Raw genomic sequence first — 22,397 nt, 5'->3', positions numbered from 1 at the left:
GTCTTTCCCAGAATATCCTATAAACGGAATCATATAAAGTGTAACATTTTAAGTCTGGCTTCTTTTGTTTAACGTAAGACATTTGAAGTTCTCCCAGGTTCCTGTCGTGTGTTTCAGTTGTTTGTGTTCCATGATATGGGCATATCAGAATTTCTTTGTCCGTTTGCCACTTGAAGGACGTTTGGCAATTATGAGTAAAGCCTATATAAATGTTCACATCTGAACACATATTTTTATTTCTCTTGGCTAATTATCTGGAGTTGGAATTCTAGATCCTATGGGAAATACATATTTGACAAACAATTCAGCAGCTATTTTCCAAAGAATATATACTATCTTGCCTTCCGTCAATAGTGTAAAAAGTTCTACTCTCGCTGCATTCCTGCCAGCACATGGTAGCGTTGGTCCTTTGAGTCTTGGCCATTCTAACTGCTGGTGTAGACTGACATATCATTGTGGCTGTAATTTGCATTTCTCTAGTGATTAATAATAATGAGCATCTTTTCATCTGCTTATTGGTTATTCAGAAGTTTAAGTGTCTCTTCAAATATTTTAACCATTTTAATTCCATTTTCTTATTATTGATTTTTCAGAGATTTTTAAAAATATTCTCATGTTGATTCTTACATAAAAAAATTCATACTTTTTGTTTATGTGCAGATCTTCTAAGTGCTTTACATATTTTTCTCCCATTTTATGCCTTGTTTTTTTCATGCTCTTTCAAAGAGCAGAAGTTCACATTTTGATAAAATCCAACTTGTCAAATTTTTTATTTTTGGATCATACCCTTTGTGTCATATCTAAGAAATTTTTGACTAACCTAAAATCACAAAGATTTTCCTTTTTTTCTCTAGAAGTTATATAGTTCTAGATCTTATATTAGGTCAATGGTCTGTTTTTAGTTAATTTTCATATATCATGCAAGGTTCATTTTATTTTCAGATGGATTGTCTGATCTAGTACATTTTATTATTGAGATGTAATTAATACACTGTAAATTCACCTCCTTAAAATATACAGTTCAGTGGTTTCTTAGTTTATTCACAAGTCTGTGCAACCATTACCACTTAAATTTTTTTTATTTTTTTAATTTCTTTTCAGTGTTCCAGAATTCATTGTTTATGCACCACACCCAGTGCTCCATGCAATACGTGTCCTCTATAATGCCCACCACCAGGCTCACCCAACCTCCCACCCCTCACCCCTCCAAAACCCTCAGATTGTTTTTCAGAGTCCATCGTCTCTCATGGTTCACCTCCCCCTCCAGTTTCCCTCATCTCCCTTCTCCTCTCCATCTCCCCGTGTCCTCCGTTTTTTCCCTTATGCTCCACAAACAAGCGAAACCATATGATAATTGACTCTCTCTGCTTGACTTATTTCACTCAGCATAATCTCTTCCAGTCCCGTCCATGTTGATACAAAAGTTGGGTATTCATCCTTTCTGACGGAGGCATCATCCTCCATTGTATATATGGACCACATCTTCCTTATCCATTCGTCCATTGAAGGGCATTTTGGTTCTTTCCACAGTTTGGTGACTGTGGCCATTGTTGCTATGAACATTGGGGTACAGACGGCCCTTCTTTTCACTACATCTTGTATCTTTGGGGTAAATACTCAGTAGTGCAATTGCTGGGTCATAGGGAAGCTCTATTTCTAATTTCTTAAGGAATCTCCACACTGTTTTCCAAAGTGGCTGCACCAACTTGCATTCCCACCAACAGTGTAAGAGGGTTCCCCTTTCTCCACATCCTCTCTAACACGTGTTGTTTCCTGTCTTGTTAATTTTGGCCATTCTAACTGGTGTAAGGTGGTATCTCAATGTGATTTTGATTTGAATCTCCCTGATGGCTAGTGATGATGAACATTTTTTCTTGTGTCTGTTAGCTGTTTGTATGTCTTCACTGGAGAAGTGTTTGTTCATGTCTTCTGCCCATTTTTTGACATGATTATCTGTTTTGTGTGTTGAGTTTGAGCAGTTCTTTATAGATTACCACTATCTAATTCCAGAACCTTTTTATCACCAAGAAGAAACCTGGTACCCATTAGCAGTCCCTCCCCATTCTGGTCTGCCTCCAGCCTCTGGCAACCACTGTTCTACTTTCTACATGGGTATGTCTATTCCCACATTTCATATGAATGGAGTAAACCAGTATGTGTCCTTTTATGTTTGGCCTCTTTACTAGGCTAATGTTTTCAAGGTTTATCCATACTGTAATATATGTCAGTATCTCATTCCTTTTTATGGCTGGGTAGTATTATATTGTGTGACTATACCACTCTTCATTTAGCCATTCATCAGCTTATAGACATTCAGGTGGTTCCCACTATTTTGGCTGTGAAGAATAATGCTATGAGCATTTGTGTACATTTTTTTTTATGTGAGCATATGTTTTTGATTCTGTGGGAGTAAAACTAGGTCTTAGGATAATGCTGTCATTTTGAGAATCTACCAGAGTGTTTTTATAAATAGCTACGCCATTTTACAATCCCACCAGCAGTGTATGAGGATTCAAATATCTTCACATCTTCACCTACATCTGTTATTGTCTACTTCTTAAAAAATTAATATACCCATCCAAGTGGCTAGGAAATATCTCATTGTGTTTTTTTCAATTAAGGTGAAATTCACATAAAAGAAAATCATACACTTTAAAGTGAACAATTCAGCGGCATTTTGTATACTTACAATGTTGTATAACCACCAACTCTTCTAGTTCCAAAACATTTTCATCACCCCAAAAGGAAACCCTGTACCCATTAAGCAATGACTCCCTAATCCCCTCGTCCCCTAACTCTAACAGCCACTAATCTGCATTCCATCTGTATAGATTTACCTATTCTAGATATTTCGTATATTCATACAATATGTGATCTTTTATGTCTGGCTTCTTAGCGTAACACTTTTGGGGTTCATCCATGTTGTACATAGCAATATTTCATTCCCTTTTATTCATTTTATGGATGAGTAATAATTCACTGTTTGTGTGTGTGTCATGGCTCCCCGCTTCATGCCCCAAGACCAACCACCTGGGGTATTCTGTTGTAGAAATCGAGGTGTATCTTCTTACATCAGAAGCTGATTTCATGGGTGTATAGAATATTCTGGTAGATATCCAGCTCAACTCAGGGGAGTAGTTAAAAATAGGGTCCCCTACTCCTCTGCCATCTTTGCAGAGGTTCCTGTTTTTTTGTTTTTTAATAATAACCATCCTAGTAGATGTGAAAAGTGGTACCGTGTGATTTAGATTTGCATCTCCCTAATAAGTACTGATGTTGAGTATCTTTTTATGTGCTCATTGGCCATTTGTATATCTTCTTTGGAGAAATGTCTGTTCAGATCAGTAGCTCATTGTAAACTGGGTTGTCTTTTAATTGTTCAGTTATAAGAGTTTATATATTCTAGATCATAGACCCTTATCAGATATGTGGTTTGCAGATATTTTTCTCCCACTCTCTGGGTTCTGTTTTTAAATTTTTAGATTTTTATTATGTTCAATTTACTTTTTTTTTTTTTTTTGGTTGCTTATGCTTTAAATGTCACATCTGAGAAACTTGCCTAATCCAGGGTCACAAAAATTAACACTTTTTTATTCTAAGATTTTTATAGTTTTACATATATAGGTCTTTGTTCGTTTTGAGTTAATTGTATATATGGGTTGAGGTAGAGGTTCAACTTGATTATTTTGCCTGTGGTTATACAGTTGTCCCAGCACCATTGTTGAAAAGCTGTTCTTTCTTTTGAATAGTCTTGACTTCCTTGTCAAAACCCAATTAACCATAGATGTATGGGTTTATTCTAGACTCTCAATTCTGTTCCATTGGTCTGTATGTCTTTCATATGTCAGAACCACACAGTCTTGATTACTGTAGCTTTGTAGCAAGTTTTGAAATCAAGATGCATGAGTCCTCCAACTTTGTCTTTTTTTTTTCCCCGAAGATTGTTCTGACAATTTTGAATATTTATGTTTCTATATGAATTTTAGAGTCAGCTTTTCCATTTTTGCAAAAAAGCGCAGCTATAATTTTGATAGGGTTTGCCTGGAATCTGTAGGGGACTTTTGCAATCATCATATCATCTTGTATTTTTTTCTCTATAAGAATGTATCATCTGAAAATAGAGATAGTTTTATTTCTTTCTTTCACATTTCACTGCCTTTTCTTTCTTTTTCTTGTGTAATTGCCTTCAATAGAATCTCCAGTATAATGCTGAATAGAAACGTTGGAGTAGACAGACATCCTTGTCTTGTTCCTGATTTTAGGGGGAAAGCTTTCAATCTGTCACTGTTAAGTACAGTATTAGCTCTGGGCTTTTTCTAAATGCCCTTTAGAAGGATGAGAAGATTCCCTTCTATTCCTAATTTAGAGAGTTTTTATCATGAAAGTATGCTGAATTTTGTCAATTGCATTTTCTATGCTATTGAGATAATCTTATAGATTATTTTACATTGTTTGATTTCAGATGTTGAACCAAGCTTTCATTTGGGGGATAACTTTTACTTGCTCATGAGTGTAATCCTTTTTATATTGTTTCATTTGGCTTGCTAACATCTTTTTGAGGACTTTTGAATTGTTATAAATAAGGGATATTGTTTTATAGTTTTCTTGTGATGTCTTTGGTTTTGGTATCAAGGAATAGTGGCCTCTTAAAATGATTTGGTAAATGTTCCCTCCCGTTCTATTTTTGGGAAAAGTTTTTGAGGGATTAATGATAATTCATCTTTTTTTTTTTTTAAGATTTTATTTATTTATTTGACAGACAGAGATCACAAGTAGGCAGAGAGGCAGGCAGAGAGAGAGGAAGGGAAGCAGGCTCCCCGCTGAGCAGAGCCCGATGCGGGGCTCCATCCCAGGACCCTGTGATCATGACCTGAGCCGAAGGCAGAGGCTTTAACCCACTGAGCCACCCAGGCGCCCCTGATAATTCATCTTTAAATGTTCGTAGAATTCACCATAGTTCTAGGTTTTTCTTTGTGGGGAATTTTAAATTTTATTTCTTTTTAATTTTTTTATTAATTGAGTCTCTTTACTTATTAAAGGCCTATTCACATTTTCTACTTCTTTTTTTAGTCAGTTTCAGTAGTTTGGTCTTTCTACGAGTTTTCCCATATCACCGAGGCTTTCTAATTTATTGGTATACAATTGTTCAGAGTAGCTCCTTTTCTTCATTTCTTTATATTCAGTGTAATGTTCCTTCTTTCATTCCCAATTTCAGTAATTTGTCTTTTTATTATTGTTAATATAGCTAAAGGTTTGTCCATTTTGTTTATCTTGTCAAAGAACCAGCTTTTGGTTTTAGTGATCATGTCTGTTGTTTTTCTATTCTGCCTTTTGTTTCTACCCTAATCCTCATTATTTTCTTCCTTCTGCTTGCTTAGGTTTAATTTGTTCCTTTTCTAGTTTCTTAAGAGAGTAGCTTAGGTTGTTAGTTTATTTCTTCTTTTTTAACATTGGTGTCTACAGCTATAAATTTCCCTCTGAGCACTGCTTTAGCTGCATACTATACATTTGGTCATGTTTTCATTTTCATTCAACTCAAAGTATCCTTTAACTTCCCTTGTGATTTTCTTGTTGACTCATTTGTTATTTATAAGTTTGTTGTTTAATTTTCTCATATATGTGACTCTCCCAAATTTCCTTCTTTCATTAATTTCCAATTTCATTTCATTGTGGTTGGAGAACATATTTTGTATAATTCCAGTCCTTCAAATATATTGAGAGTTGTTCTATGGCTTAACATATGGAACATTCTGGAGAATGTTGTATGTGCTCTTGAGAAAAATGGTATTCTGCTATTGTTGGAATGAGTATTCTATAGATGTCCAGTTCTTCATAGTGTTTTTCATTGATCTTCTAATTATTCTATTCATTACTAGAAGTGGGATATTAAAGTGTCCAACTATGTTGAATCATTTTTCTCTACCTTTAATTCTGTTAGTTTTTGCTTCATTTATACTGGGACTCTATTGTTAGAGGCACATATATTTATAAATGTTATATCTTCTTGATGGATTGACCCTTTTTTCAATATGTAATGTCTTTTTTAAGTTTCTAGACCCAATTCCAACATGTGTGTGTGGGGGGGGTTCCCACACACATAACACCAAACAGATTTTGGATACCAGCAAAGTGTCCAAGAATTGTACTCAATTCTTACACTACTACCCAGAAATAGCGTTTAGTCCTACACGACTGCCCTACAAGTTCAGTCCTACAAGACTGCTCCCACTCTTGAACTCCTACTTCAGACACCAGTTGCACACTCCAGGTTGTTAACACCAGGCTGTTGTGCTTCTGACCTATTGGCTATAGATTGGAGGTTCCAACAATCTCCTCCTTAGATTCTTTTAATTTGCTAAAGTGGCTCACAACACTTACGGAGATACATTTACCAGTTTATGAAAGGATATGATAAATGATACAAATGAACAACCAGATGAAGAGATAACGTAGGATGAAGTATGGGAAAACAGCAGTGAGTTCTGTGCCTCTCCAGGGACACCACTATCCCTAATTTCCATGTGTTCACAACCCAGAAGCTCATAGAACTCGGTCCTTTAGGGGCTTCACTGCATAGTCATGACTGACTAAGTCATTGACCATTGGCTGATTCAGTCTTCAGTCCCTCTTCCCTCCCTGGAGGTTAGGGACTAGGACTGAAAGTTCCAACCCACTAATCACATGGTTGGTCCTCCTGGCAATCAGCCCCTATGCTTGGGTGGGGACCAGAAGTCACCTTCATTAATAACAAGGACGTATTTCACCGTTATGGCTCTGTTCCACAGTTCTCAGGAACTATGAATGAAGGCCACATATATCTGCGACATATATTTTGGTCATCTGAGTGACCAAACTTATTTCTTATAAACCATTATGATAAAAGGCCTTCTTTATCTTTATTTTGTCTAATGTTAGTACAACCACTCCAGCTCTTTTCAGGTTACTGTTTATTACATGATATTTTTTTTTCCATTCTTTTTCTTTCAACCCATTTGTGTTTTTGAATCTAAAAATGTGTCTTTTATAAAGAGCATATAGTTGGATCTTTTAAAAAATTCATTCTGCCTGTCTCCTTTTTTTGGTGGAGTGTTTAATCCATTTATATTTATCATAATTACTGATAGGATTTACATCTGCCACTGTACTTATTTTTTATGTCTTATATGTTTCTTATTCCTCTCTCCATTACTGCTGCCTTCTTTGTTAAGAAGATATTTCTAGTATACTTTTTAAATCCCCTTATTCTTTATTTTACTATATATTTTTGAGTTATGGGTAATAGTTATTAACATTTTTTCTTCTCTAATCTATTGATATAGTGAATTATACTAATTAATTTTGAATGTTTGACAAGCTTTGTATTACTGGGATAAACTTAATCCTGGCTTGTTATCCTTTTTATATATTGCTGAATTCATTTTCCTAGTGTTTGGTGGAGGCTTTCTGCATCTATATTCATAAGCTGAAATTAATATATAAGTAAATACCAAGTTCCAGAGATTTTCTACTTCTAGTAAATGTGAATGATGTAACTTGTCATAGCCATCCTGCTGAAGACAACTAAAAAAGCTGAAAATTTTTAAAAGAAAAGAAAAAAGTTTACAAAATTATAGAACTATCAGACTACAAATCCCTGCATTTAGAGACAGGAAGACATGTTCATACAATAAGCTCTAAATTACAGTTTAAAATGTCATTTTTAAAATAAGGTAATATTTTTAGATCTAGCATAAATAGATTTCTTTTCTCCTTTTGTGTTTCAAAGATAGATATAAATGCATTAACCCAAAACCTGCACATTCTAGAGGAAAAGAATAAACACCTGGCGGAACAAATGGCTTCCCTAGAACTTCGGCAAGTCACTTCTGATTACAATGGGGTGGGTATAAAAAGGTCAGTCTAAATTAGGAATTAAGAATTTAAAAATCGAAGGTCAGAAGATGGGTTTTCTTCATTTATTGGTGTTTTAATAATTATTAAGTCCTGAATAACTCGGGCTAAATATAACAGAGAGCCTTATGAGTACTTAAACAATAAGAGATTTAAGAAAACAAGAATCTAAGGCAGCTGTTAAACATCTGCCTCCACAGATGATCTATAATACTGAAAAGCACAAATATTTATAATGCTTAAAAATATTTCCTCTACCGGGGCCCCTGGGTGGCTCAGTGAGTTAAAGCCTCTGCCTTCGGCTCAGGTTGTGATCCCAGGGTCCTGGGATCGAGCCCCGCATCGGGCTCCCTGCTCAGCGGGGAGCCTGCTTCCTCCTCTCTCTCTGCCTGATTCTCTGCCTACTTGTGATCTCCATCTCTCAAATAAATAAATAAAATCTTTAAAAAAATTTCCTCTACCATAAATTATGAGGAAGAAACTTACATTTTTATTTTCTTTGTCTAAAAGTTCCATTAGGCAATCAGTAATAAATACAATTTCTAAAAGCTGTTTGACAAGGTCAGTGCAAAACAAATAAATGGTAGAGTTCACAAAACATCTCTCAGTGAAGAGTATTTAAAGAGATGATCATTTTGTTAAACAACTAATAAGTTTTCCTGTGTGCTTCTGAGTACTTGAAAAAATAATTGTTTCTATAGCATGCCGATCACCTTTGAAAATTGCAGAGATGGCTCCAATGTGAATCTCTCTTAATCTGAGTTAAATTCTTTCAACTTTTGTCATAAGCTTCTCATTACTTCAATTATGAAAACCTAGAGAGTAAGTCTAAATCCATTACATTTTCATAGCTTTAGAGCCAGACTGCCTGTGTTTCAATTTTGGCTGTGACCTCTCAGAGCCTCAGTTTCTTAATCTGTCAAAGTAGGGAAATTAATACCTTTATTAGGAAGTTGTTTAAGGATTAAGTATGTTAATCATGTAAAGCATGTAGCAGATAACTACCATTTATTGAACTTTTAGTATCTGAACCATCCCAGAAAAAAAGGCCTTTAAGTTGCTATTACAGCAACAAGGTGCATTAGTTCTAATTCCTGGTACTATCTCAGAGCAATATTCCCACCCCCAAGTTTAAAGATTTATCCATGTCCGCTACTTGCTCATTGGCCATGCATCAGCTGGGCTTATCAACCCACCTGCTTCTGGTCCCTCTGGAAGACCACATCTCAGTCTGCCTGATTCTTTCATGCCCCACTGCCAGGTGAGTAGGCCTGTGGCCTCATCCTAGTAATGATTTTGACAGATCCTGACAACGATTCGATCAGTCAGTGTTGATTCTTTCCTGCTCATAGCACCTCTTAAGGTCTCCCAGTTATAAACCACACCTCAATTCTGTCTTGCAGTTTTGTGCTTCTACATAGAATTTTCTCTGACCATGCCTGCCCAGAAGCCCTCCTTTTGGCTGTATGAGTCTTGAGAAATTAGGTTGAGGTGTCAGGATTTGGGATTTTTTTTTTTTTTTTTTTTCCTCAACAGTATCATTAGACCTATCACCATTCAATGTTGGCAGTGTATTTTTGTTCTTTGGGAATTAACACTTGAAATTCTCAATAAGAGCTACCTTCTAGTATAACTTCTTCCTGGATTTTGGAGCTAATGCTTATGAGTGTGTGCTGTATATGCCATACCACAGATTTGAACTCAGACAGACCTGGTTTCAACACTTGGTTCCATTGACTGTGTGACTTGTGCAAGCCTTAAACTTTAGGGCCTTTGGTACTAAGGGGATCCCTCCTAACCATGGGTTTCCTACAGCACACTGTGCATGTACATATCAAAATAATAACTTCATTGATTAGAATTATGTATCTGCCTTCACTCTCTTCTAATGCAAGAACTGTAGTTACTTATCTTTATACTCCCTTACCTAACATAGTACCTAATACATAATAGGTATTTAAGAAAGATTAATTCAGTGGAATATAAGGAGGGTCATGTGTCTTGACAGGACATGAGGAGTAAATGTCATATTGTATGTAAAGTGCTCATCACAGAGCTTAGCATACTTTATCCATGTTTAAACAGTATTTTTTTTTTCTCCTTCACACTGATTTTGGGTTTATTTTTATTATTTCAGCCTTTAAAGATGGTTCAATTTAAGTCTCTTAACACAGGCAGTCATTCAGGGAACCATAGTGAGGAATGATGAAAATGAGGGAGGTTTACAGTTGAATCCTTATCAAACTTTCATATCTTAAGATAATTCTGTTTGCTTCCTGCTTTTTCCAAAGAGTGATATCTTTGAATCAGTTAAAATGCATATTCTAACCATTAGCATTTTTCTTTGTATGGTTCTTCTCAAGTGATTCTTCAATTTTTATTTTGCTTTGCATATTAATAATCTATATAGTATATTGACAAGATTATTTAAGCAAAGGTTAATCTCTTTTTGGCCTTTCACAACTCAGAATCCAAGATAATCACTCATTCAAGTGCTCTCTAATTTCTGGTCTCCCACTGATTCTCTTAAATATAAGGCCTATTTAAATAGTCTGGAAACAATAATTTAAATTATTGCCTTAATATCTGCTTTCCTTTAGCAACTAGAACAATTTCTTTTTTGTTTGTTGTGAATTTAAATAAAGGACCTTGTGTCAAATATGAATCACATTTTGATTTTGCTAGGTGACCAAAGAAAGGGAAATTATTTTTAAAGCATATTTAAAAGATTAGTAGAATTTCTTATGCCTTTGCTTAAAAGAGGGAATTTTATTGAGGTCAAAGTACCATTATTTTAAAAATTCCTGGATACCTTTTATAAGAGACCCAGATCATCTAAGTTACTACAAAAAAAACTTTTTTCATATTCCAAAAAGGCAAGCAGTTTCCTCTGTTTGTTACAGCTAATATATTTTAGGTTAAGTCTAGCTCTTGGTGTTTTATACACCAAATCTGCACTTTACAGTACAATGGGTACCTCAATTTATAGAATTTAGAATTGAATTTTAAATAACTAAGTTTTTATGGTTATGGTATATCTTTGTTTTTGTAATATCAGTGGCCACCCTTATCATTTATTTTTGCTGAAGACTTGGTCAAAACATAATCCCAAATGTTGTGTTCATGGAATGTTTTTACTTCAGTTTCCAAAATAGAAGTATTGTGGGAAAGGGGAATTTCCACTGACAGAAAATTGATTAATTTTATGATAATATATCGCTATTAGCCTCCTATTTATTGATAACAATCTATAGCTCTCTTAGGTTATTTTGAAACCAATACTTGATTGGGTCTGAATGCTTTTAAAACATATTTTCCTTTGCATTAGTAGGAATCACGCTTAGTGATTAAAAATGAAACTTTAACAGGGCACCTGGATGGCTGTTAAACATCCAACTTTTGATTTAGGCTCAGGTCATGATCTCAGATCTTGAGATCAAGCCCCATATTGGGCTCCACACAGAGCCAACTTAAGATTCTCTCCCTTTCCCTCTCCCACTCCCTGCTTGCACTCTCTTGCTCCTCCCTTGCACATTCTCAAGAGCTCTCTCTCTTAAAAAAAAAAAAAAGGAAAGAAACTTTGAGAGACAATGTACAAATATGTGTAATTATGTATGAAATAAATACTGGTCTGATAGGACAAATACTCAGATGGCCGTAATAGTTAACCTACTGTTGCTTAATATTGGATATAAATTTTTATATTGAATGTGCATAATTTGGGGGTAGGTTGTATTGAAATACTGGTCGCTCTAGGGAAGAGCTAAGAGGCAGCAAAGGCAAATAAATATGTATCCCGGTTTGGGCACTGTAGAAATGGTAAGGTATAAATACTTGTTCAGAAGTGGTTATTCCGTTCTATGCCTCGGTGCTGACACCTGTGTTTGCTTTGTCAGCTTGCCCAGCAGCAAGTGGAAAAGGCCTTGGGAAAAATTACTGAGAGTAAAAATAAACTGGCCTATGAAAAGGGAAAACTCCAGGTATGAGATTTTATTTTCTGATTTGTGTTATGTAATTTTTTAAATCACAGTTTTCGTGCTAAGTATTGCTAGGTTTTGAGAAATTCTATGACTTTGGACCAAAGTGTTTGAACCCCTCCCCCCCCCTTAGTTTGTTGCCTTATTAAATAAAATCCAGGCGACTTCTATTCACATATCTGTAATGTAATACTGAATATGTATAAAATTATGAAACCAAATTTTGAAACCAAAACCCATTCTGTGACTATTTGAAGTTGTATTGTAATTGTTTCATGCTTGCATGGTCATTCATTGAGAATGTAGACAGCCCATGCTCTCTTTTTTGCTGAAATTTTATAATGTTCTTAAAAAGAAATAACCCTGGGGAGCGCCTGGGTGGCTCAGTGGGTTAAAGCCTCTGCCTTCAGCTCAGGTCATGGTCTCAGTGTCCTGGGATCGAGCCCCACATCTGGCTCTCTGCTCCGTGGGGAGCTTGCTTCCCCCCCCACCACCTCTCTCTCTGCCTGCCTCTCTACCTACTTGTGATCTCTCTCTCTGTCAAATAAATAAAATCTTAAAAAAAAAAAAAAAAAAAAAACAGAAAGAGTGAGCCCTGGAATTGGGACTCACAGGCAATAGACTTAAGTGAAAGGGATGATACTGTCTTGCATTCTGTGGGCGGGAAGTTTGCCGCTGATAACCGGCCCCAAGTGGAAATGCTGAAATCCGAATAAGTAGTTCACAGCTTAGCTACACATGACCATTTGAGGAATTTTTAAACACCTCATTCTGGGAAGTGTATGATGTCTGCCATTTACTCTGGAATGAACGAGAAAAAAAAGAAAAAATCGTTTGGTGGCTCAGTAGAGGAAACTGATAGATGATTTGATATGTGATGAGCAAGTATAAAAAAATGGTAGAATTTGGGTGACGGTATTCTCATTCACAGTGAAACTCTCTCAATTTTTCTGTCTACCTATAATCCCCATGACAAGGCTTGCCCCTTAGAGCAACCGGATCAGAATCTCAGGGACCAGGTCCTCGGCTTCAGTGCTTTTTGAGTCCCCAGGGACTCCAGTGTGCAGCTGTGTACTTGAGGACCCCAGATTCGATGGTGTGAAGTGCAGTCCCGTTAGGCTCAGAGACCGTGAGCTGATCTGATTAAGTAATCTCCCTACAGACTGTAAAACACGTCAGTGCTAAGCTCATCTCATCTGCTCTGAGAGCCTGTTAAGAGAGTAGCGCACAAGATTGGCCCAGATATGTGAAAGGCAGTTGGTAAACCATGGTTGTGAAACAATATATCGTCCACTAAAAAATAAGACTATTTGGGCACGGTTTGTGTGCCCTTAATTAATATATTCTGGAGTCCGTAATACATTTAAATATAATCGTTTATATTTGTATAACCTTGGGCACGTCTTAATTTTCTTAAAATTTCATATATTTTTTTTTTTTTAAAGATTTTACCCATTTATTTGACAGAGACCACAGGTTGGCAGAGAGGCAGGCAGAGAGAGAGAGGAGGAAACAGGCTCTCCGCTGAGCAGAGAGCCCGACGCGGGGCTCGATCCCAGGACCCTGGGATCACGACCTGAACCAAAGGCAGAGGCTTTAACCCACTGAGCCATCCAGGTGCCCCCATATATATATATTTTTTTTTAAACTCAGTTCCTGGGGTACTGGTGTATCCCAGTTGGTTAAGCTTTGGACTCTTGATCTCAGCTTAGGTCATGATCCTCAGTGTCATCGTGAGAAGGAGAGATTCTCTCTTTCAAGGGGCACCTGGGTGGCCCAGTTAGTTAAGCATGGGCTCAGGTCACGATCCTGGGATCAAGCCCCAGGTCAGGCTCCCTGCACAGCAGGGAGCCAGCTTCTCCCTATCCCCCTGCCACTTCCCCTGTTTATCTTCTCTTTCTCTGAACTAAATAAAATCTTTAAAAACAAACAAAAAAATTCTTTCTTCCCTTTCCCTCTGCCTCTCCACCCTTTACCCCACTTTGTGCACTCTCTAAAAAAAAAATGTAGTTCTTTTAAAATCTATTTATCAAAATGTTCAAAAATAATTGTGATACTTAAATATTTGTTTCTTTTTTAATGCATTCAATAACAACAGCTAATGGTGTTCTAATAAACTCTCTAATTTCAAACCAGTGATAAGCACGAACAGCTGTTCAAGATATTTGCAGTAACTGTTACGTGATATGAAAATATCTGTGACGTCTGTTGGAGACAAAGTAAGAGGTTCTGCTAATACTGCTGTGGTTTACTGCCTACATTCTTACATTTTTAACTGAAGCACAGTTGACATACAATATTATATAACTTTTGACACACAACATAGTGGGTCAGTAATTATGTACATTATGAAGTGCTTACCATGTGTCACCATACAAAGTTATTATAACATTATTGACCATATTCCCAATGCTGTACTTTTCATCCCTGTCACTTACTTATCTCGTAACTGGAAGTTTGTATCTCTTAATCCCCTTCACCTAATTCACCCACCCAATCCTCCCCACCGCTAAAAACCATGTATTTTTGAATCTGTTTCTGGTTTTTTGTTCATTTGTTTTTTTAGATTCCACGTAGACGTGAAATTGTAGGGTATTTGTTTTTCTCTGACATCTTTCACTCAGCAGCATCACACCCTCTAAGTTCGTCCATGTCATTGCAGATGGCAAGATTTCATTCTTTTTTATGGCTATTCTTCCCAAATATTCCAAAATATATGAGGAAGAAAAACTTCCAAAAGACAGAACAAATTAAAAAAAAAAAAAACAGTAACAGATTCATAAACACAGAGAACTGGTGGTCGTCAGGGTTGGGGCTGGTGAAATAGGTGAAGGCGATTAATAGGTACAAACTTCCAATTATGGAATAAATAAATGACAGCGAAAATTATATAATATCCTATGTCAACTGTAATTAAAATATTTTTAAATATAGGCAATAAACCACTGTAGTATCAGAAAAACTTACTTTATTTTTTTTTAAATTTTATTTATTTATTTGAGATAGAGAGCAGGAGCAGGGGCAGAGGAAGAAGCAGGCTCCCTGCTCAGCAGGGAGCTCAATGCAGGGCTTAGTCCCAGGACTCCAGGATCATGACCTGAGCCAAAGGCAGGCACTTAACTCACTGAGCCACCCAGGTACCCTAGAACCTGTTACTTTAAGGGTTTGGTGGAAGTCACTTGTGAAGTCATCTGATCCTTGACTTTTGTTTTTTGGGAGTTTTTTGAGTACTGATTCAACTAGTAATCAGTCTGTTCATATTTTCTATCCCTGATTCAATTTGGGGAGATTGTATGTTTCTAGGAAATTTATCCATGTTTTCTAGGTTGTCCAGTTTGTTGACATACGATTTTTCATAATATTCTCTTATAATCCTTAGTATTTCTGTGATGTGTTTATTTCTCCTCCTTCATTTCTGATTGTATTTATTTGAGTCCTTTTTTTCTTGATGAGTTTGGTTAAAGGTTTATCAGTTTTATCTTTTCAAAGAACTAGCTCTTGGTTTCACTCTTCTATTACTTTTTCAGTCTTTATTTTGTTTATTTCTACTCCAATCTTTACTATTTCCTTCCTTCTGCTAGCTTTAGACTTTTTCTTTTTCTAGCTCTTCTAGGTGTAGGGTTAGGTTGTTTATATGAGATTTTTCTTTTGCCTTGCTAGACACTTCCCTCTTTAAAGTGCTTTTGTTGTGTCCTTTGTTGTTTGATTAGAGCACTTAGTCCATTTACATTTAAAGTAATTCTTGATAGGTAGTTATTGGCATTTCGTTAATCATTTTCTGATTGTTTTGTTTGAGTTTCATCTTTTTCACCTATAAAATGAGGGAGAAGCATATCTCTTATCTCCTTTTCACTAGGAAAATTAGTCAACATTACAGTCTCGGTGTGTAGATTACTGTTTAACCTTTTATATCTCAATTACATACTTTAGAGGTTATTCTCAGAACTTAAGGAAAATATAACCTTTTTTCTGCTCAGATTCCTACAACAAGGGCTTAAGGTTTTTGATAGTCTTTGAAAGCTGAAATACTTGAAACTACTGACTCACTGGTATTTTTATGTTATACCTTGGGTTGGCGCATTCCAAAGGGACTGACCATCAACCCAAGGCAAAGTGCTCTTATACCATAATACTCTTACAAGTTAATTTAAAGGAAGAGCTGCATACTAAACATGATCAAAATAACCTTCTGTGTTCTCTCTAAATTGAACAATCGATTAAAATATTACCTATGAATCATTTGATAAAATGTTACTTTTTAGAATTGACTTAATGTTTGGTATAAAGACTGGGTTTTAGGTGCTAATGTAGACTGAGTGAGAAACTGCTTCCCCAGATCCAGACATGATCTGAATTTTATTTTCAATATAATTCAATGTAATAATTTATAAATATGCCAAAAATAGATTTATTCTTTCCTTTATTGATGGACACTTAGGCAGTTTCTAGTTGCTTACAAACAACACCGATGTGATGAATTATTGTACATGTCTCCTTGTACTCAAATATAGAAAAATTCTCTAGGCTAGGTATAAATCTCAGGGGGAAAATTCCTGGATTGTAGGATTACAGATCTTGAATTTACTAGAGTTTATGAAATTACTCCTGCAAGTAGTTATACCAGTTTTGAAAGCAGTCTCTACAAGAGTGTAGACATACGTGTGAAAATGGACCAGTCTCATAAAATAATACTATACACGATTTAGGGACACATTTATAATAAAATTATTAAAAAGGATTAAGAATGATAAACAAAAGACCTTGATCTAAGTTACCATTTTTTCTGAGACTGGCTGATAAGCTAATAATGGAAACTGCTTGGATTTTAATGACACAGAAAACCCAGGTCTCTCTAGGACAGCACAACGTATTTGCTCCTGTGTTCTTTCCCATATGAATGTCCTGAATTCAAAATCATGCCAAATTTGATAATACAGAAATTAAAGTGCTTATAAATGAGAAAATGCCATCTGAAAAGTTTCAGGTCATTTTACTATGTACCTAGAGGTTGAGTTAGGCAAATTATCTGAGAAATATTGTGAAATAAGGATATATTCTGTGTTTTGCTTGAAGAGAAGCAAATCTAAAGGTTTTCAGAATTAATCAGCCATTTTCCATTAGATTCTACAGGCTCACAGCAGTTTGCTTATATTTAAGATAAGAATAATTATTGTATCAATACCTCCTTTAGAGGTGGCATTTTAATTCTGAAACTTTAAGTGAAAACCGTGATGGCTTTAGGGAAACACAACACATATTTTATAATGTACTTTGTGGAAAAGAGCAACAGAAATAAGCAAAGGTAAAAGAAGGATACTAGAGAGATTTCCTGAGACAAAATGTGCTTTTATGCCGTCTTTGAAAAAAACCCAATATTAGCAATCATATTTTTAATAGTTTCTGAAAGGGTCCAGTAACTATAACCAAGAAGTGTTTACGCTCTACAGGTAGGAAACAAGACACAGGGAGAGGGAAAAGTTGATTTAAATTTTAAAAATCTTGGATAAATTTTTTCTGATTCAGGGATAGGCTCAGTAATGTTAATTGTTGATTCGTATGAAAGGGTTGGTTATGATAGGAAGAAAATTTGGAAAAACACAATTTGGAGATTAGTGAGTAAATATTAATGGTTTCATTCCCTCAAATGATCATTTTCTTTAAAGAGATATGTCATCTTTCTCAGTGTTAAAATATAATTCATCATTTAAGAACATTTATTCAGCTTTTATAATTTTGTTAATAAAACAGGACTCTGTCATCTTGCATAATGACAATTCTAATTATCTATATTCAAAATGTTTTTTGAATGTTAGATACCACAATTTTTTAATTGAAATTATTACCCACAAAGTTTCAGTATTATATTCATGAGTCATGTTAATTTGGAGTTTCCATAAGCAATAGAAACCAAACGAGTCATTTCATTACTTGTAAATGGCTGTAGCCTACTTTAAGCTATTGAAATAGCTGTGTTAGTTGAGGTAGCATTCTTTGCATGATTAGAAAAATTCAGGATTGCTTTTATAACTTTTAAGGATTCTCTGTGATTTTTCCAAACTCATGACATCTTTTTCCTTTTAGAGTATGTGTGTATGTATAATATATATATCCTTTTAGAGTATGTGTGTGTATATGTATGTATATGTATATGTGAATATACTTGTATATATGTGTGTGTATGTAATATATATATTCTTTTAGAGTGTGTATAAATAATATAGATACACCTAAAATTAATAAGCCTTATTTTATTATTCTTCTGTTTTACCCTAGATAAAAGTTAAACAGCTAGAAGAACAACTACATTCTTTTACTGAAACTAGTTCCCAGAATGACCATCTACGCAAGTTGAACAAGGCCCTAGAGAGCAAATATGCTCAGGTGTGATTAATAACTACAAACCAGATTGCTGTTATGTTGTTTTAATTAGGTTTTATGAAATTGATGCCTCTCTCCCCACCTTACCGTACAGTCCCAGAAAGGCGAATATTCCCTCACGTGACTCAACTGGCAAACAATTTTTAAAAACCACCAATGTCCAGGGTTTTGCTGAACTGTAAGAAGGAAAGATGCCTGAAGCAGGATTGGGACATTCAACTTATTTATGCTCTAATTAGAGGCTTAGGAATGTACTCATAAACTTTATTATAGAACTAAAATTTTTGTCTCTTAGAAGCAAGACAGTGTTATGAGTGAGTGTTCACAGGGGGCATCATTGTAATGAAAGCATCAAGAAAGACTTTCATAGAGGAAGTGTTTTTATAATTATTGGCAAGTTCAGAACTCAGTGCCAACAAGATACCCTCACAACAGACAGCTCACATGAAAGAGGCCTTAGTAAAGTGCTTACTTGTTACCATGGTGGCTACTGAGGCTGTAAACCTTTTGTAGATCACATAACATTTTAACAAATGAATGGAGAAAGTTCAACAAACAAGAGAATAAAACATTTCATGAAGAAAAATAATCCAGGAAAGTGTTGCCAAGAAAAAGTGATTCATTTCAATGATTTACAGATTTACCATGTATGATATTTAAAAAAAAAAAAAAAATCTTAGTGTATGTATAACTTCTATATCGATAATATTTTTGTTTGTATAGCACTGGTAACCAAGGAGCTAGAATGTGTCTTCAAATAGAATACTGTTAGTCTTCTAACCATCTGACCATACTGGAAAAGGGGGTCTCATTAGATACACTCTCCTACAGGGAACTTGATTTAAGGAAGGTCAGTTTCTTCACTAGGACAACTTCACAGTGTGATTTCTTTATTCTGAAAGCAAAGGAACCCATTTTCAAGTATATTTTCCATCAGAGCTTCATTCAGAATATTGTGTTGTTACTCCTCATAAAAGGAGCATTCACTGAAAAATAAGTCTAGGTTTAGCCATTTTACTGTTTTTAATTGGTGATGCCTCCAAGAAGAAGGAAATCTCCGGAGAGGCCTGCGTCTTCGAAGTTGTTTGAAAGCTACAGGCCCCATGTAAACGGCGTAAAGGAAAGAACTTCTTCAGTTGGTTTGCCCAGTGTAATTCCCAACTCTACACGCCGTGTGACCTTTGCACCTACTCTGACTTCTGTGAGAGCTTCTCAGGATATTGCAGACTCTAGAATCTCTCTAAAGACTCTTTTGAATGCTATTAAAACCATGGAAGGAAGGCTGGAAGGTAAAATAGACATTCTTGCTTCAAGACCATTAATAAATGAGTCACCAAATTTTCTTAAACGGGATTCGGTAAGTGCAGACCACAAATTAAGTCATAAGGAAATTTCAGATTCATACAACAATGAAGAAAAGTAGTAACAATCCAGAAAGATAATGTTTGGAGCAATGAGAAACAACAAGGAAGTTAGGTTCTTCACAAATAAGAAAAACTGACAGTGTATATTGTAACCATCATTAAAATAATAATTTTTAGACAAAAAATAACTAATTTTTAGACAAAAAGATTTGGATTAACACTGACACCTTTTTAATCTGATTTTGATTTTTTTTAATTCATGATATCTATATAATGTTAATATTCATGGTAAAATGTTTAGATAAAGCCTGCTTTTTAAAATAGAAATAACGTTAGGGGTGCCTGGGTGGCTCAGTGGGTTAAAGCCTCTGCTTTCGGCTCAGGTCGTGATCCCAGGGTCCTGGGATCAGCAGGGAGCCTGCTTCCTCCTCTCTCTCTCCCTGCCTCTCTGCCTACTTGTGATCTCTGTCTGTCAAATAAATAAAATCTTTTAAATAAATAAATAAAATAAAATAAAATAGAAATATGTTAATGAAATCCCCACGAACTTGAACATTGGAAATATTTTCCAAAGAAAACTTTTAAAGCATCCATCTTTGATATTTAAAAATAGAAATTACTATATAACTTGTCTTCTAGAGTTGATTACTATTTAGATCTTTTCTGTAAACATTTCTGCTGTATGTATCTTAAACATTTCATATGTATCTTAAAAACACTGGTAAAATTATAAAAACTATATTCTTTCCTGAGTCCATTTCTAGAACAAAATCCAGGACATTTTTAGAGTCTGAGTTGGCATCTTTTGTAATATTCTTGGGTCCTTAAAGAAGAAGAATTTCACATGTTACAGGTGAAAAGTTTTAAGGAAGTATAATAATACTGAAGAAGATGTGGATAAAAGATACTGGGTTTTGTTGCTGTTGGAAGTGTAAAATGTTACAACTTCTTGCGGGGTGGATAATTTAGTATCTATCATTTCACCTCACCATTATATTTCTAGAACTTTCTCCTATAGACATACCTGCTTATATATATGGCATATTTATAAGGTTACTTACTGAAGTATTGTTTGTTAACAGCAAAAGACTGGAAGCAAACAAAATTTCATCAATAAGAAACTAGCTAAATAAATCATGGTGTATTCATGATTTGGAATACTGTTTGAACATATGTATGTATATACTGTATATGTATATAGTATATATGTATTATTAGGTTAAAACAGTCAAGATTCAGAAGAGTATATTTAGTATTTTACTATTTGTGTAGTAAAAGGGGTAGGAGGATAAAAATATATATACATATGTGAGTGTGTGTGTGTATATATATATATATTTACTTGTAATGCATAGAATTGCTCTACAATGAATCACAGATTGGCAACATTATTTTTGAGGAAGAAAATAGGATGGCTGGAAATTTTTCACTTTACCCTTTTGTATCTTAATAATGTGAATGTGCCACCTATTCAAAGTAATTTTATGAACATTTCATTTTCAACAAAAGTGAAGGTACAAAAAGAATGCTCTTTTCAGCAAATGGTCTTGGAGCAGTTGGCTATCCACATGCAAAACCAAAAAGTCTATGATCCATACCTCGCACCATATGTAAAAATTAACTCAGGCACCTGGGTGGCCTCATTCAGTTAAGTGTCTGTCTCTTGATTTTGGCTCAGGTCACGATCTCACTGTCATGAGATTGAGCCCCTGCTTGCCCCTTTCCCTCTGCTCCTCCTTGCATTCTCTCTCTCTCTCTCTCAAATAAATGAATAAATAAATAAAATCTTTAAAACAACAAATTAACTCAAAATGGATCAGTCTTAAATGGAAAACCTAAAACTGTAAAACTTCTAGAAGAAAACATAGAAGGAAATCTTTGTGATCTTCTCAGAGATAGATTTGACATCAAAAGCATGATCCATAAAGGAAAAAAAAAAAAAGAAACGATAGCTTATCCTCTTCAGAGCTATTAAGAAAATAAGATATAAGCACTTGACTGGGAGAAAGTAGTTGCAAATCACTTAAGGCCTTGTCTCCCAAATGTATTAAACTGTCAAAATTATTAAGAAGAAAACAATGAAGGGGTGCTGAGTGGCTCAGGCGTTGGGCATCTGCCTTCGGCTCGAGTCACAATCCTAGGGTCCTGGGATTGAGCCCCACATCGGGCTCCCTGCTCTGGGGGAAGCCTGCTTTTCCCTCTCCCACTACCCCCTGCCTGTGTTCCCTCTCCCCCTGTGTCTGTTTCTGTCAAATAAATAAAATCTAAAAATATATATATGGATGATAACTAAGTAATTGAAAAGATGTTAAACATCAGGCGTTAGGGAAATGCAGATGAAAACCACAGAGATATACCACACACCTGTTAGAATGTGTAAAACCCCAAAACTGATCATCCTAAATGTTAGTGAGGACGCAGAGCACTGGGACTGTCATACACTGCTGGGGGTGGTGTCAGATGGTCCAACCACCCTGAAAAATAGTTTGGTAGTTTCTTTAAAAATGAAACAGTGCATAACCCAGCCATTCCTCTCTACTGTGTATCTACCAAAGATAAATGAAAGCATAAAACCACACAAAGCCTTGTACACAGCTGTTCACAGCAGCTTTATTTGTAATAGCTTAAAGCTGGAAGCAACTTAAGGGTCCAGAAGGTGAATGGATCAGTAAGTTGTGGTATATCCTCCAACAGAGTACTGTTTAGCAATAGAAGGATTGAACTACTGATAATGAAAAAGATGGAATCAATTACACTGAGTGAAGGAAGCCATTCAAAAAGGAGTACA

At 35.4% G+C, this 22,397-nt stretch overlaps 1 protein-coding gene across 4 annotated transcripts in view; it reads left to right on the top strand.

Moving 5' to 3' along the window:
• CCDC150 (coiled-coil domain containing 150) overlaps positions 1–22,397 on the top strand; it is a 75,846-nt gene that overhangs the window by 34,304 nt on the left and 19,145 nt on the right. For 2 of the 4 annotated variants that reach the window (XM_032860180.1, XM_032860179.1), the window contains 3 exons: positions 7,766–7,879; positions 11,787–11,870; positions 18,141–18,248. In XM_032860180.1, the coding sequence (XP_032716071.1) occupies positions 7,766–7,879; positions 11,787–11,870; positions 18,141–18,248 (306 nt within the window). Of the gene's footprint in view, positions 1–7,765; positions 7,880–11,786; positions 11,871–18,140; positions 18,251–18,643; positions 18,699–18,932; positions 19,603–22,397 lie in introns of those variants that run through there. The other 2 variants (XM_032860181.1, XM_032860182.1) reach the window with 2 other exon arrangements.

Source organism: Lontra canadensis, unplaced genomic scaffold, assembly GCF_010015895.1.
Source record: "Lontra canadensis isolate GAN:19392208 unplaced genomic scaffold, GSC_riverotter_1.0 scaffold18, whole genome shotgun sequence".
NCBI classification, from domain to species: domain Eukaryota; kingdom Metazoa; phylum Chordata; class Mammalia; order Carnivora; family Mustelidae; genus Lontra; species Lontra canadensis.
Note: the sequence above shows the minus strand (reverse complement) of the source record. Positions and strands in the feature narration are given on the sequence as shown.